The sequence below is a fragment of the Salvia miltiorrhiza genome, chromosome 6, assembly GCF_028751815.1.
Source record: "Salvia miltiorrhiza cultivar Shanhuang (shh) chromosome 6, IMPLAD_Smil_shh, whole genome shotgun sequence".
Taxonomy (NCBI): Eukaryota; Viridiplantae; Streptophyta; class Magnoliopsida; order Lamiales; family Lamiaceae; genus Salvia; species Salvia miltiorrhiza.
In genome coordinates, this window is record NC_080392.1 from 1,180,074 (window position 1) to 1,196,548 (window position 16,475).

Sequence of the window (16,475 nt, forward strand, 5' to 3'; positions counted from 1 at the left end):
AAAAATTGATCACTAAATGTCTAAATCGCATAGTTTCAAAATAAACCAATTTTTATTTTATTTTGGAAACTCTAGACTGAATAAATGCATATTCATAATGTTATCAACATCTGATGATAGCATGATGCATAAATATACAAGATGGAAAAAATACTAGAAATGATCATCCATATCGTTAATATCTTGGTCATAGTTATAGTCTTCTGCATTAACGTAGGCATCTTCTGGTTCAAGATCTTCTTCCAAATAATCGTCGTCGTGCTCTGTCTCCGTCTCCGCCTTCCGGCTTCTCTTCTTGGGGCTCTGCTCATGCAAGAGAACCAATTTATGGATTACAAACTAACACAACACTTCTCTAATTCCCATATGCAACAAAAATGGTCAATAACCAGAGTGGTTTGTAGCAACAGATATCCATTTTCTGCTTCTACACCAATTCATCATGTATAGGATACACAGCTTATATAGAATTCTAATATTTTTCTGTCAAAAAAACCACCACTTACCAAATCAATAAGATCTTCCAGTAAATCTTTCCGAATTTTATCACTCCATGACTGCAATGTATAATATTCAAGTATAGTATCAGTGACAGGAAATACATAGATATTATAGGTAGTGATGGAAGTGAACTGGAAACAGATGTTGGTGCTGCAAAATGTTCCATCAACCGTTGCGTATCATTAGTGTCTCTCTTCAAGATATTTCGTGTCATTCAAATCTAAGATCCAGTTTTCACCTCCACACTACCTTTGGTTAAGTTCAAGTTAAATCAGGTAATTGCCTAAATATGAAGTAAGATTAGCAGATAATTTCTTTGGCATAAGATTTCTGGCGCGTTGTCTTATTATGTAAACCACAGCTAACTTTCAAAGAGGCTTAAGCATTTTTCCGGATGGTCTCAGTCTGGACGGCTTAAGCAAGTTCACTGAAACAGTCCTCTAGAACATGCTCATGGAAGAGAGATTTTCTAAATGTGAAACTCTTGAAAGGCTTGGAAAAAGGATCTATAAAATGGTTTTCTAAACTGATTCTCCAACTCAAGAGTTTAAAGGAGACCACATTCCATCAATAATCCTGAATGTCAATTCAGTTATGTTGTGGTTACACATGATAATGATATATTTCAAATTTTCCTATTCTAAGTGCTCTAGATGACCCACAGTGGCAGCCAGAGGTAGCGTAAAAGATACATACCTTTGTACTTATCATATGTTCAACTACTTCTTTAGTAGTTGCAGTTGGCTCGAGATTTTTCAACTCAGCAGCTCGCTTCTGTCGTTTTTCCTGCAATTGTAGTTCTACATGTTACACGTGCGTACATTCATATTTCGTAAGGTAAATTAAATAATTCAAAATAGAATTACAGGAGTGCTAGCTTCGGTTGTATCAGAGTTCATTTTGGAATCAAATTTAACCCCATCTCAGACTATTTAACATTCTCTTGAGCAAACATGCACAATTAGGATGAAAATAATCTGCTAAATATTAACCATGCCCACAATATATATTAGTGTTCTTTTAGAGACAAATCTGACCTTGGTTGGAGAATATGACAAAAACAATGACGATGAAACACTCGGAGAATTAACAAAATGCAATTATCAGGACTCCACCTTTCTATTCTGCGCAACTGCTGCCGCAGCTGCCTCAGCGAGCTGTCTTGCACCTTCAACATCACCCGAACAATTAGCAAAATTGGGTTCATAAGCTTTCTTTGCAGCAGCTTGTTTTGCTTCCTGCTCCTGTAATTGTACAATGGAATAAATAGCATTTAGGAATACAATCACTCAGAATCTATTATCAGATACTTTTTGTACGAAAATCAAAGAATGTCTCTTTCAACACAGCTCTGCTTATCTCGTGTGGACTATAGAAATACAAGGACAAGGAAACTCATTTTAGTACCTCGAGATATTCTCTGTTCATCTCCTCCCAGACCGTCGTTTTCAAATTCTTCTCCTCCTCAGTATTAATATATACATCAACCTGCAAGTATTTATGTTTTAGTTCAAAGTGAAAGAATCAGAAACTACGTCCATAGCTTACCAAAGAGGTGTTGAGCGCATGAATATCACGTGATAATGCATAGTTCCAAGTGAAAACTCTGTAACTTATCATATAATATCAGATTTAAAAGAAGAAAGCACCAATCTGATGCATTACATTGCGATTTGATTTGTGTGACATGATGAGCACCACAATAAACAATTTATAATTTTATGGGCATCGAAAGAGAATATAACTTTTTTCATATTTGGGCCAAAAAGGTTAGCAAAGTAATTATAAATGATTCAATAGAGGCAATTTAGTTTAAAATGAAATAAGCTTAGGTAATTTACAAACCTCAATGTCATCAATGTCTGATAAACTCTCTGACTCTTCCCCAGTAAAATCGCTAGCATCCGTTCTGCCATCAATAGTATCATGAATGGTGTTCGACTTCAAGGTAGCCCCTGGTATCATTAATTAAAATAGGATACTCTCGATTAATATAAAGCATACGCTGGCAAGACATTCTAATATCTATCTCTGCAAGTAAAAATCGCCATGCCTGTTGAATCAGGGTGTGCTGGTTGTTTAACTTCATCTTGAATTGTATTATTGAGGCTCCTCTGTTCATCAGACTACAATATGCATGAAAATAAATAAATTAGTGTGATATTAAAAAGAGATATTTTCAACCAATACTAATAGTGCAAAGATATTAAAATACTTAAAGCATACCAAGAACTTCAGGATTTTCAACCGAGGATATACAAATGAAAAGGTCGGGACCATCAAGAGATATCCAGCAAAAAGGAATTTTATCAAAATACTTATTCAGGAACCCAACATAAAGAATAATTCGGAGTCCATTCTCATACCTAAACATAACCATGTATTTGTATGATCATTTCATTCCAAAGGCTGGCCTGTTATACCAGTAAAATAAAAATAAAAACCATTGTTTTCTCAGCATTTAATTTGACATAGAAATGTGAGACAAATATTCGCATCTTTCCATTATGAGAAGGAACTGTGGATTAATAAGTAAACACGATGCAAGGGGGTGCTTCTTGAAGAAGGACCACGGGAAAAGCTCTCAAGATAAACAAACAAGAACCACGGGAAAGGGGGGGGGGGGGGGGGGAATTGCTAGAGTGTTAGAAACTACATTTAAAAGTTTGCTGTTGGTCTCAGTCGGGCCAGCCAACGTAGATGAATCTAGGTCCTCAGATCTATCAGCAGCAGCTTCCTCAGCCATTATTCTTTTCCTCTCAGCACGCTGGAAAGCTGGAGGCTCTGATCCACCATTAAGGCCACCAGAAAGTGCCATGAACTGAAATAACAAGCCTAAGCAATGTAAAGACAGATGGTAAAGCCAAAATGATACATTATAGGTCGGGAATTTAGTTACCGCTTTGTAGCAGTCCTTACAAAGACCATAAGCAAACTGAGGTTCACCCTTATGTCTACAGAGAAGCTCGCCACTCCTAGACTTCATTTGTGACTCGTCTACTCCAAATTTTTCTTCCATAGCGGCAAGTTCCTCAGACTTCTTCTCAAACTCTTCAATCTAGTCAGAAATTAACGGGAAAAGTGTTCAATTGATCCAATGAAAGTGAATAATACCTACCATTATATGAATAGCATCCAAGAGTTTTAACTGGATAAACAAAGCTGCAAGGTATGAATACGCCAACCTCTTTTGAAGAGTACCATTTGAGCTAGGTTTATCTCACCGGTAGAACTAACCGGAATAGTACAAGAATAATAAATTATAAATAAGTTTTTACTGAATTTACAATTGTGATGCAACAATATTTCAATCCACGTTCACGTAATACAAACCAATAGTTTGAAAGTAAATTATCGAACATACTTATATGTGTCGAGGACAATAGAAAAAACAACAAAACAATGTATCACACAGCATAGAATGTAAAGACATAGACTTTACACCCTCAGAAATATCATGAATGAACTCAAAGATAAATTCCAATATCTGCTTGTCTTACCAACTACAAATGTTTTGAAAACTTAAGCAAGGTAAAGTTAACTCAAATAAGACTAAAACATACCGTTAGACCTCCTGACTCGGTATTCTCAAATTCAATCAACCGCTTTGTCAATGTTGCTTCACAGATGTGGACTGTCTTAATCTGACAAAAATTCAGGAACCCAAATTACTCCATCAAACTGAAACATGTTACTATAATTTTACAATCTCAGAGACATAAGGAAGATGAAAAAGAAAATGATAAAGAAGACACTGCAGGACACCTGAGCCAGTCTGCAGGCTATCATTAGATATTTGTCACGGCAAAGATATAGCACTTGGCTTTCGTTGGCACATACGCTTTATTTAAGTTAGGATAGGCAGAAATGAAATTTAAAGATTGAATGAAATTCTGAGTAGTACTCTATAAGTTAGGATCAGTAGAATAAGCTACCATGCCATTTGACACAACTATATTGTTACCTGAATCCTGATTAAACTAACAAATCATGCATCCATATAAAATGAATCAATTTTATCCCTGATTAACTACTTCAGGCACATAGAAAGCATGGAATGCACTATTAGGAAATACTCAGAAAGGCAAACATCTTCCTAATTAAATAAATGTAGCGACTATCCAAAGTTTATATTATGTCCAACAACACTCACAATCTCAGACTTCGAACAATTGAGACCATGTGCTAGAGCAGATATATAAAGCGCAGCTCCACATAGCCCACTTGGTTTCCTCCCACTCTGCAAGATTTAAGGGATAGGTTATTGACATAAACATACCCTAAGAAATAGATTATGAGTAATCTGTCCCCCTCCCCTTCTCACCTGCATCCAATCACGCTTCATGCTAGCAACAATCTGAAGCGCAGTTTTGGAAACATTTCGGTCTCTGGTTTTAAACAGACCTAAAAGTAAGAGTTTAAATGTTGCTCATAAACCACCAATACCATAGAACAACAACCTCATCCACCCCCCCCCCCCCCCCCCCACACACACACAAAAGGAGGGAGGGAGAGGGAGAGATAGGAGTAAGTTAAAGTTGACGAGAAAGATGACTATGTGTTAAGTTTCTGCTTTAGCTTGGCAAACAGATTTTAACCTCTGCAGATCTAAATATGTTAAGCCATGTTTCTGATAAAGTGAAAGTCCAGCAAATACCAAAATTTCCAGAAGGTTAGTTCGAGGATCACCGAACTGTCTTGAGATCGGCAGGTTTTCTATTAAGGTACAGATCAACTTTGAAGCTAGAAATATCATCACATCCTACTTTCAGAAATTTCATTTTAATATCACAAAAAAAGTAAAAAGTACATACTAAAAATCATAGGGTCGGAATATTAAGAACAGGAGAATGCAGGTACTTACGGTCAGCAAATCGGTGAATGAAAAGGCTGGGATCCACAAGATTTTGAAGAAGATCACTTTCTCCAAGGTTAAGAGCTTTGCAAAGCTGCAAAAAGACCGCCCCTAGCACATAGCTGTGATATATTACAAAAAGAACAAACAAAAAGAGATCTCAGAATCCAAACAAACAATAGATTATCATTTTACAAGCTTGTTGACAGAATGGCAGTTAGTGATGAGTGATCATTCTATGACTATGCCCTAAACGGAACAAGACCAGCAAATCAAGAGGATAACTGTAGGTAAGTTATCAGTTTTTACAGGGTCGTACTAGAAAGATGTCATCCCATGGAACCATAAAGGGCATTTTCAACTCCATACTTAATTCTTTCAAATTTAATAGATCCCTTTCATTATCCAAGAATACACTGATGGGCCACATTCTCATGGCATGCAGATATTTACTTCTTATGCCTAAAACTCAGAATGTGTTGACAAACTTGTTGGATGGGATGTCATGTTTCTGGCATAAAGATGGCATTGTTCCATTAAGAAGCCTCTCTTACATAATACTTCACCTTAACAAAGTCCAAACACCTTAATAGATACATAACGGAAAAAACGGTTGCGACCATGCTTAAAATACATACAATACACACCAACAAATAAATCATCCCCCCACCCCCAAAAGAAAACCACCGGAATTTTGGAGGAAAAAAAGGAAGAAGGACGAAGAAGGAATGAAAATTCTACATACACGTTTACCCTTAGATGTTCCGAGAAATCGATAAGAAGATATGGCTTTTTCTTCACCCTGTCCAACCAAAATAAAAAACAATCAAAGCTTGATTTTTAAGATATCTTTTCATTATTCTCTTTATAGAGTCATGACACGAAATATATAGCACGTGTATACTTTGATACTTGCGCCTCTTTTATCAGCATTTATCTTCAAACTTAAGTCTCACAATTATAAGAAAATGTCATCATATTAGGAAGACACTTGCATTGCAAGACTACATGCCTGCCTTCATTTCGCAAAAGATAAAAACATTAAAAGATATCCTCTTGAAGAGATTCATTACCTACAGGTAATATAAAGACAAGCAGCTTGCACTTGTTCTTTCCTGCGCCCCCTTGTGAAGTTCTTTCCTAATGCCGCCTGTAAGTGTCATAATAAGTAGTGACATCGATTGCTGATCAACAAAACGTCTACAAACTTTGGACTTGTGAAAGAGCTATACCTCATAAAATTTTGATGCTACATTAGCTATGTAATCACCACCGTCAATTTCGAGGGCATACATTATATTTTTTATTCCATAATAAGCTACAAAACCACGGACATTGCGTAAGAAATATGGAGATGTCGAATAAGCAAAATTTCACAAGATATAAAAGCATGATAGATATGAACCGATACAACCTTTTTATTGATAGCCATCTAAGTATAACCACTGCCAAGGAATTAGCTGCATGTTTACATTACAATGTTCAAATAGTATACAAATTTTACTTTTCATCTATTTTTCTTGATTAATGAGCTTATAAGTCATAGTTTGAGCAAATGGTACAAACTATAGGATTACAGGAACTACAGGAGCATAAATATCTGTAGTTTGTGCAAAATTTATGATGTTCGGCTAGATGCACATATATCTTAGCATTACATGATAACAACCAAGTCTTGAATTAAAAAAAAAAAAAAAAAAAAAAAAAAAAAAAAAAAGATGTACATTTTTCACAATGTGAAAATTTTAAACTTCACTCAAGAACTGTCATCAATTGCCTCCAGGCTCCAGCATCCGAACAACAATAACCAGCATAACACATAGATAAAATAGCATAAGGAATAAAGAGTTATGAAATAAGTAGAAACAATCTACCTTCAGTCAATGTTCGCTCATGACTTTCAGAATGACCTCGGACGGACTCCACAAAGCTACCTTGCAGGCGTGCCTGTGGATAAATTGGAGTTTATTAATATATAATATCAAGGACAGCTTTAACGAACAGGTGCCAATGAAACGTCAACTTAAACATTATCCTTCGAGGTTGCATTGGAAATGAGGGGATTTAAAATTCAATGATTTGTAAAGAATGGTTTTCCAATTCATTGAGTGGATTTTCAGTCCAACATCACTAAGAAGTAAGTTCAAAATAGGAGTAGTGAATCTCCAAATACAATCCGAACAAACAACCACTAGATGATAACAAGCATATCGCCAAATCTTCAATTCAAATGCAAGATGCAACATAAACCTTCTCAATCCTCTTTGATCAAGCAAAACTGATGTCAGTCTTAGGTTCCGGGAACTAAGCAAAGCTTAACAACATCCTAACAATAGAACTAGAAAATAAAGCCCACAGAAAGGAAAAGGTAGCACAGTATATGACAAATCATTAATCTCTCATCAGTTTCTCAGGTCAGCAAAAACTTTTGGAATTGTTGTGCCGAACTAATACAAAGTCGAAATCTTCATATCAAGCAATCACAGCATTTTGATTTGCCCAAGCTAGTCTATGCGACACAGGATTAAATGAACAGGTCAAACCTACTGCCAGACGACACTACGGATTCGAACTACTCTTAACATCACAAACCTGTCCATTAGATGATTTTGTAAATTGAACCTCCTCCGTAAAGTTATCCTCAGCAAGAACCTTCCCGCAAAGCGAACAGCATCTGTTTTCATGTCAGAAACAAACCCTCCTTCAGTTCACACACTTATCTGATCTCAATCTCACCATATACCATAAAAAAACGAGACCTTTTGCGGTAAACAAATAAATTTACATTAAAAGGAATCGATAAAGACTAAAAAGGCGGCATCACAATTCACAAAGCCTTACGCTTTTCCTTCAGTGTTATCAGTCCGCACATTTTTGGCACAGTTATCGCACCACATCGCGCGCCCCTGGATAGACATAACCGAATCAAGCATTTTAACAAAATCATCAAACGACAAAATCACCATTAAAAAGGAAACGGGAAGCTGCGCACGCACCTCACTGAAAGGGGGGCGGGATTTATTACAAGTAATTCAGCTGAAGCTAATGACTTCGCTTCCGCAGCGGCGCAATTGATACGGGAGTGAAGTTGGTCTCTTTGGGCGGGGTAAAATCTCGGCAGTGGTAAAAACGCGATTTATCCGATCCAAGGCGCGGGAAAGAAACAATCGCGGCGGCGGATCGACGGTTTGAAATTTAATTTTATCAACGCAGAATTTGGAGATGGTGGGGTTTTGGCACGATCCAGTTGAGGTTCAACTGTTTTAAGTGGGCGAGGGAAACGGTAGCGGCGTTTTCTTAATTTTTGCACGCTTAAATAGTAGACGATGATCACGCAGCATAATTGACTAATATACCCTTATCCAAGATTTGCTAACCTCTAGGGCATGTTGAACCACCGATTTTGGGCCCGAACCCGCTTGTGTTTTGGACGGTTTCGATTTCGATTCGGTTCAATAACCAAAAGTTTTGGGTTGAGATCGTTGACCACATGTCGATTCTATCAATTTTGATTAATCCGTGATAATATTAGTTAAGATAGATAAATTTTTAGATAAAAATAATTTGTATTCGTTTTGAATTTATATTTATATAGTTTACAATATAAGTGACTGTCGTTGAGAAAAAATACACGTAAATTAACTTGTTTATATAAAAAAAAATTGCAAAAATTGTAATGAGATCCTTTTATAAAATATATTTTTTCAAAAATAATCTATTCCGATCCTAATGAGATACTACTACATTAAAAGAGTGCATACTTTAATTTTGTCTTGATCAAATTCTAGCTTTCCCATTCCAAAAATTATGACGCAGCATAATTTATACTTATATTTTAATAACTTTTTCATACCTTAAATAATTTTTTAAATTTATGACTTGATGCATTAGATTAGTGTATCTATTGAAGGCATAATATATATACACATAAATCAATTAAACAAAAAAAAAATGATTTTAAAATATTAAGGGCAATAATGTGACACTAATATAGGCAAAACATAAAAATAGACGGCAAGAGTTTCAGTTGCGCGCGACTCGTTTTCCGTTTCACTCTCCGTCAACAGCCCTACCTCCGCGGCCTCTCGCGGCGGCGCTGATAGAAAATATTAGAACGAGGACTGGCCGCTGCTATCCGCGATTGTTTCAGCTAGCAGGTTTGTTGCTGCTGCTGCTGCTGCTTTTTCTTCTTTAAGCACCATCCTCTATAATTGGAAGCCTCAACTTCAATTTCTCACCGATTACAATTTGATAACCTCTCGCATAATCACTGATTTGAGACCTAACGTTGTGACTTTGTAGTAGTTTTCGACGAATTCGTGTTATGTTGGTGTAAATGATATGTGAGTGTAAGAGAGAGGGCATGATAGTTACAATCTAGATAAAGTCTACTCTGAAATTCTACAAGTGCAATTCATGAATCATGATGAAGAATTATTACTAGTTTGGTTGCAGTACCTGTAATCAGTGACCGGAATTCTTCTAATAATCTGCTCCCCTTTCATTGAGCTGCGTAGCTTTCTGTTTTGTTAAATGGTGATTTGCCGTTTGATGAATTTCTCAAACACTTAATTCGGTCATGTCCAGGGCATGCGATGCCTCCGTGGTGTCCTGACTGTGTGAAAAATGTTCGGACTGACAACTTTGGAGGCAAAACGTAAGCCTTTCTAGTGCCGTTGCAACGACGCCTTATTATCTGAAATGTGTGTTCCTTTTTGAGTTTTTTACCTGCTTCATTTGAAAGGTATTGTTTTTATGGTATAGAGTGAGCTCAGGTACTCGTGTGAACTGAAGGAGTGTTTATTTCTGATATGAAAACAGATGCTGTTCACTTTGCGGGAGGATTCTTATTGAGGATGACATTGCGGAGGACGTTCAGTTTGTGAACTCAGCTGATGGACAGGTTTGTGATGTTAAGAGTAGTTCGAATCGTAAGCATCATCCATCTGGCAGTAGGTTTAACTCGATTATTTAATCCTGCGTCGCATATAGAGCTTGGGGAAAGTCAAAATGATGCCATTGCTTAATATGAAGATTCAATTTTGTATTAGTTCGGCGCAACAAATCCAAGAGATTTGGTGAGTGATGATAGATTGAAAGGAATATGTACATGATTTGTGTAGCTAGAAGAATGAGCAAATAAATTGCCAATCTTTAACTAACTGTTGGAATTGTCTGTCTAATGAGCTGAAATGAATATAGAGCACGTCAGTATTGGGAGCCACTAATTGAAAGGAAAGAGTGATTGTATATACGTTATTAATTTGCCAAAATTGCTACTGATCACCACTGCTAACTGATTGAATTGATTCCATCTATTTAATTGAGAAAATACACATTATATTGCAGTAGATAATTCGTTGGTTCAATTTGGTTGAAGGTGAGGAGTTCAGAGAGATATTGGAGTCTTAATGTTTGACTTTTTATTTGCGATGAATTTCTTAGGATATTTATGTTGAAGATTTCAGTGGTTTAAAGAAATCATTTCTGATTATTGGAGTATCTTCTGGTAGTTATACTAACCTGGTGGTTTTCTCTTTCTTTTTATTTCATATGTCTTACATAAACAATGATTCATTAAGCTTGGGAGTTCAGAGTTTGATATATGAGTCTTGCATTATAGTCAGGAGAAATGGATATCGACTCAAAGGCACCTGAAAATGCTACTTCAGTGGCTCAAGGGGATACAGAGGTAAATGCCTGATTTATAAATTCTTCATTTGATTTTCTCATTACATATGTTGTTCGCATTTTGTTATGTATGCTCTATTTATTTGTTTAACTCAAAGACCAAAGATGCCGACTGCATATCCAAAACAATGGAGGATCTGAATATTGGAGAAACATCCTCTAGCTTCAAGACAAAACCAGTTATCATAATAGTAGTGGGGATGGCAGGTATTGGTTGGCTTATAATGAATTTAAAGAAACAAAGAAACAAACAGACAAACACACACACACACACAATTTTGTTATCTATTTATTCGTTTCACTTCCATGACTATATTTTGGATATTCGTCTTAAATTTTCCAGGATGTGGAAAGACTACATTTCTTCACCGGCTCGTCAGCCACACTATGGCATCAAATATTCGAGGCTATGTTATGAATCTTGATCCTGCTATCCTGACACTTCCTTTTGGTGCAAACATTGACATCAGAGATACTGTTCGATACAAGGAAGTCATGAAGCAGTTCAATCTTGGGCCAAACGGAGGAATTTTGACTTCACTCAACCTTTTCTCAACAAAGTTTGATGAGGTAAATTTTCAATGGACATCTTATGCTATATATCCAACTAGATGCATCTTTGTGAACTAGTTTGGTTTGCTACTATAAATATGTACGTTTTGTTTGCTATGCAAGGGTGTGGTTTTTCAATTACGATTCACCAGCTGGTCTTATGTGCAAGCTCTTCCTGAGTCTCGAACTTATGTAGTTAGCACTCTCTCAGTGTGATTGAACTAATTAGGATTTATAAACTCTTATATGGATGTCTTGTTATGTAAACTCTTATAAACTCTTCATAATGTGGAAGTACAGAGGTGTAATCAATTCAAAACATAAAGGATTAATCATGTTTTGTGCTCCCATTTTCTAGAAATCGCTGAAAGCTCTTTTTTTGGTTGGGGGGGGGGAACATTTTCAATTTTTTTGAAAATGCTATAAGCTGGGGACACAAAACATGATTAACTCAAAAACAAACATCCCACCTTGCTACTTCCTCTTTTATGCAACTTTAGTTCATATCTTTAAATAGGTGAGCAAAGGTGTTACCTTAGTCGTCTTTGAAATTGTAGGTCATATCCATGATAGAGAAACGAGCGGATCAGCTTGACTATGTGTTGGTGGACACTCCTGGCCAAATCGAAATTTTCACTTGGTCCGCGTCTGGAGCTATTATAACAGAAGCTTTTGCCTCAACATTTCCCACAGTAATTGCTTATGTTGTTGATACGCCCCGTTCAGCTAGCCCAGCCACCTTCATGAGCAATATGCTGTATGCCTGTAGCATCCTCTACAAAACACGGTTGCCACTAGTGCTGGCGTTCAATAAGACAGATGTGGCACAACATGAGTTTGCATTGGAGGTACACTTTTTCGGCTGTTATGCACGAAATGCTCCGTTATCTAAACTGCTTTAACTACTATAAAGTTCCGACTATATCATTTGTCACGACTGAACAGCTTGCTTTATTACTCTCAGTGGATGAAAGATCTCGAGGTATTTCACGCAGCACTGGATTCTGATCATTCTTATACATCAACCCTGACGCGCAGCCTCTCTCTATCGCTAGAGGAATTCTACAGTCATCTGAGATCAGTCGGAGTATCTGCAGTGACCGGTTCAGGGATGAACGCCTTCTTTACGGCTATTGAAGCCAGTGCAGAAGAGTACATGGAAACTTACAGGTACTGAAAAAATCTGCCTACCAAAACTAGTTTGACTTCTATTCAGTATTCACTCCTGATCTCTTCTTGCAGGGCTGATCTTGACAAGAGACGAGCAGAGAAGGAACGCTTGGAAGAAGAACGCATAAAGGAGAATATGGATACGCTTAGGAAAGACTTGGAGAAGTCCCGAGGGGAAACTGTGGTATTGAGCACCGGTTTGAAGGATAGACCGGCTGACGAGAGCTTGGAGCTTGACGAAGATGAAGAGGATGAAGTAATAGAGGATGTCGATACGGATGATTTCATAGATGAGGACGAGGAAGACGACGAGGATGAAGAGCATTTTCCGTTTTGAGACTCGAGTCTTGTGTCTGAATCTAAGCTTTAGCTGACTTACTTCTGATGCAGTTTACTAGTTTTTCTGTACATGAATGCTGACTCCTTGATCCCTCCATTTTGGTGAAAGTAAACATCAAATTTGGTATCTATATCTTGATGATTTTTTTGTGAAATGCTTCCTATTCCTTGGATTTTTTGTATCTACTCTTTTTTTCTTTTTTTCTTTGAGATAGAGTAGATAATCTCTATAATATAATTATTTTTCTGATGATTTACTTAAGTGGTATATGTATTTTTTGTATGTATAATGTATCTACCAAGTGGCTTTATGAATTTTGTGATGTGGTTTATGCCCATTGTCTTGAATTTTAGTTTGAGTAAGTATTATTTATGGTGGGTTTTTTTTTTAAATAAAAAAATTAGTAGAACTACAACTTCCATAAAAAAGATTGGAAAGACTCATTTTAAAAAGATAACAAGACAATTTAAAATCATACCTATATTTTATTTAAAAAGTATTCTCAAATTGCATCTTATTCACAGTTGTCTCTAAACTCACAAACCTCCTTAATTTTCCAATGTTGAATCACTAATTATTTTTGATATATAATCCAAGTTTTATAAACGTCATACGCAGAATTTTCCAAGAGCTGGTATTATGAAATTATTAATTAAAATAAAGTATTCCTAAAGAAGGTATTGTTAACATGTTTATAAATCAAATACGTTTCAAGCATATTATGTTTTTTTAGGGGGTTTTTTCTTCTTTAAAACTGCAACTTTTATTTTGGTAGTTATAATAGTATTTAATGATCATGTTAAAAAGTAGTAACAAGTAACAACGGATCAAACAGATGGTCATTAACTTAATTTACAATTAATCTGCATGCATTTTCTGTCCACTGATCTTTACATCATATATCACTCTTTAGTGCCACTTTTGATTTAATTAATCATCTCAAATATTCCCTTAATCTAGATAAAATACTCGAGCAGATTAATGAAAAATATAAAAAATTATTCGAGGACGACAGGATTCGTTTTCCAATTACGAGAACGCAAAACATTTAATTAAAAACTAATACTCCCTCCGTCCCAAACGAAATGGCCTATTTCTTTTTGGCACGTAGATTAAGAAATGTGTATAAAGTAGATAAAGTGGGTTGGTGGAAATTATTTAAATATTAAGTGTAGAGAGAGAGTGTATTGCCAAAAAAGAAAACAGGACATTTCGTTTGGGACAGCCCAAAAAGGAAAACAGGACATTTCGTTTGGGACGGAGGGAGTATTATATATTCCAACCATGAGAATAAAAGTACAATGCAGTCTGTATTTTTATTTAACTTTATATAATCGCTAATTATGATTAATGTGATAAACTCCACCTAATAAAAATAATAAGTGGATTTTAGTGTGGATTTTCGGAGCACAAACACAACAACAAAGCAACGTTCATATTTGCAGAGATTACTCGCTAGTGGCCAACCCACTTTCGGCTCTCCAAAACCCATGCAAATTACGCTACACGCCAAAATTAAATATTTTACTATATATGCATTAATATATATATATATATATATATATATATATGCATTAGAAATATATATTTATTTATTGTAATAAGCAATTGGGATTATACATTGAGGGTGCACAGCATTAATTTTACTACATTAGCATAAAAAAAATTAGTTGGGTTAATTACCTATAAATACTCGAAATATGGTTAAATTTTAGTTTTTAACTTTTTTTTTATACCAAAAACATACATAAACTTTAAATTTTTTGAAATTTAATATGAGTCCAAAAGTTCGTTAGCCAATAATTTGATTGTCTGGAGTTTGATGAGCAATTCGAATGTATCGTTGGAAATCTCTTGATGCATGATAGCTCTCTAGTAATACTTATATTGTTAGTTTTGACCACCAATAGACGATAGTGATAAAAAAATGTCATGAAACTATATTCTTTTTTTCGACTGCTTGTGGTGACCAAAACCTAATAATACGAGTATCATTATAGTCTATGGAGGCTTAGAGCTATCATCAAGAGATTTCTAACATGCCTTCAAATTGTCCATCGGGCTTCAGACAATCAAGTTATTGGTGAACGAATTTTTGGATGCTTGTCAAATTTCAAAAATAAAGTTTGTGTGTTTCTTGACCAATAAAATAGATAAGTATTAAAAACCAAAATTAATTTATTTTTTTTGTTAATTAGTGTCGGCTTCATAGTCAGTGAAGTAATTATTGTGCCAATAAGTTGAAACATCAAATCCCAAATAGCATGTTTTTAAAAATGAAGATTTCATGATAATACTTTATAAAAATGACAAAGTAATTAGCATCGTTCATGAGTTTTTGACCAACCAAAAAGTTCAATTTCAGTATGCATGAATGATTTCCTTTTTGACCATGCAATGCTCATGAGAAATACCCACTTTTTGTTCCATCTAAAAAGTAGTACAATTTGTAAAGGAGTTTAGTTGAGAATTGAAAATAATATAATTGTGTTGATTAATTAAGCTCTTTTAGGCATTTCTTTAAATTTAAACTATAGTTCGCAAAAACTTTTATCCATTTAAATAAAATTTAGTTAGTCACAATATTTTTTTTCCTAAAATTGCATACATAATGTGACCACATATGGATGCATATCACATGTGCATCTGTGTATGCTTGATATATAATTTAGTGTTAATAGGCAAAAATGCCCTTTTCTTATAAACACTTGTAAAAATGCCCACTTTCACTTATGAAAATGGGCATTTTTACAAGTGTTTATAAGAAAAGGGCATTTTTGCAAATGCCCCGGGTTTGGCCCAATCTTCTGATGCCCCGAGGGGACTTGCACTTGCTAATATGTAGCCCGATCAAATTTTGGATCAGGTTGACCCCAACTGGTTTGATCCTGCGATTTACCACCTCTACTCGTGTCACTATACAATGAGTCAAGAATTGATGGAGTAAGGAAATATTCAATCCGTTCACGAAAAATAGTCATGCTTACCTATTTTTTTGTCCACGAAAAAAAGTCTTTTTCACTTTTTGAACAATCACATCTTACCTTATCTCCTATATTTAACTGTAAATTATATTTTTATTTTATTTTTTTAACTAACAATATACTTTTATTCTACTCTGTTATACTAATATTATCTTTACAAATTGTACATTTATTCTACTTACAACAATATTAATAATTTTATTAAAATCCGTATTCATCTTGAAACGAGACTTTTTTTTTGTGGATCAAGAGATTAATATTTTAATTTAAAAAAAATCCTCAATAAAATAATAAGAATAAAAGTAATGAAGTCCCCCATGTGGGCCGACGTGGACAATCTTTGTTTTTACATGGTGTTGCTGACTTGGCATCTGCCACAATT

General features: G+C 35.4%; 2 protein-coding genes across 11 annotated transcripts; one reads left to right on the top strand and one right to left on the bottom strand.

Annotated features, from left to right (window-relative positions):
* Positions 1-33: 33 nt before the first annotated feature.
* Positions 34-8,648, bottom strand: LOC130987715 (transcription factor IIIB 70 kDa subunit-like). 2 transcript variants are annotated; one of them, XM_057911350.1, is made up of 20 exons: positions 8,352-8,648; positions 8,198-8,260; positions 7,949-8,030; positions 7,231-7,303; positions 6,589-6,674; positions 6,430-6,506; positions 6,102-6,158; positions 5,366-5,478; positions 4,826-4,905; positions 4,655-4,741; positions 4,065-4,145; positions 3,401-3,559; positions 3,158-3,322; positions 2,555-2,627; positions 2,347-2,456; positions 1,909-1,989; positions 1,617-1,745; positions 1,198-1,287; positions 507-557; positions 34-303 (listed from the first exon to the last, which is right to left on the bottom strand). In XM_057911350.1, exons 2-20 carry the CDS (start codon positions 8,251-8,253, stop codon positions 154-156), a joined length of 1,800 nt encoding a protein of 599 aa, XP_057767333.1. In that variant the 5' UTR covers positions 8,254-8,260; positions 8,352-8,648; the 3' UTR covers positions 34-153. The 2 variants fall into 2 exon arrangements, with proteins under 2 accessions (XP_057767333.1, XP_057767334.1); XM_057911351.1 differs by lacking the exon at positions 6,102-6,158 and having other exon boundaries at positions 8,198-8,262; positions 8,353-8,648.
* Positions 8,649-9,338: 690 nt separating this feature from the next.
* On the top strand, positions 9,339-13,239 carry LOC130987718 (GPN-loop GTPase QQT2-like). 9 transcript variants are annotated; one of them, XM_057911353.1, is made up of 10 exons: positions 9,373-9,449; positions 9,494-9,513; positions 9,944-10,013; positions 10,178-10,259; positions 10,980-11,048; positions 11,146-11,254; positions 11,391-11,617; positions 12,157-12,447; positions 12,564-12,769; positions 12,842-13,239. In XM_057911353.1, the coding sequence occupies exons 3-10, from the start codon at positions 9,952-9,954 to the stop codon at positions 13,104-13,106; spliced, it is 1,311 nt and encodes a 436-aa protein (XP_057767336.1). In that variant the 5' UTR covers positions 9,373-9,449; positions 9,494-9,513; positions 9,944-9,951; the 3' UTR covers positions 13,107-13,239. The 9 variants fall into 9 exon arrangements, with proteins under 9 accessions (XP_057767337.1, XP_057767336.1, XP_057767345.1 ...); XM_057911354.1 differs by having other exon boundaries at positions 9,339-9,513; positions 11,164-11,254; XM_057911362.1 differs by lacking the exons at positions 9,373-9,449; positions 9,494-9,513 and adding an exon at positions 10,802-10,865 and having other exon boundaries at positions 9,994-10,013.
* Positions 13,240-16,475: the final 3,236 nt, after the last annotated feature.

Bases quoted from the DNA above. Each gene is read 5' to 3' on its own strand.
- LOC130987715 (XM_057911350.1), bottom strand. From the start codon at position 8,253: ATGTGGTGCGATAACTGTGCCAAAAATGTGCGGACTGATAACACTGAA. The intron at 4,146-4,654 runs GTGAGTGTTGTT...AATTTTTGTCAG, and splicing joins ATTGTTCGAAGTCTGAGATT to ATTAAGACAGTCCACATCTG. The intron at 3,323-3,400 runs GTAACTAAATTC...TTGTTATTTCAG, and splicing joins GTAAGGACTGCTACAAAGCG to TTCATGGCACTTTCTGGTGG.
- LOC130987718 (XM_057911353.1), top strand. From the start codon at position 9,952: ATGCCTCCGTGGTGTCCTGACTGTGTGAAAAATGTTCGGACTGACAAC. The intron at 12,448-12,563 runs GTACACTTTTTC...TATTACTCTCAG, and splicing joins AACATGAGTTTGCATTGGAG to TGGATGAAAGATCTCGAGGT. The intron at 12,770-12,841 runs GTACTGAAAAAA...CTCTTCTTGCAG, and splicing joins GAGTACATGGAAACTTACAG to GGCTGATCTTGACAAGAGAC.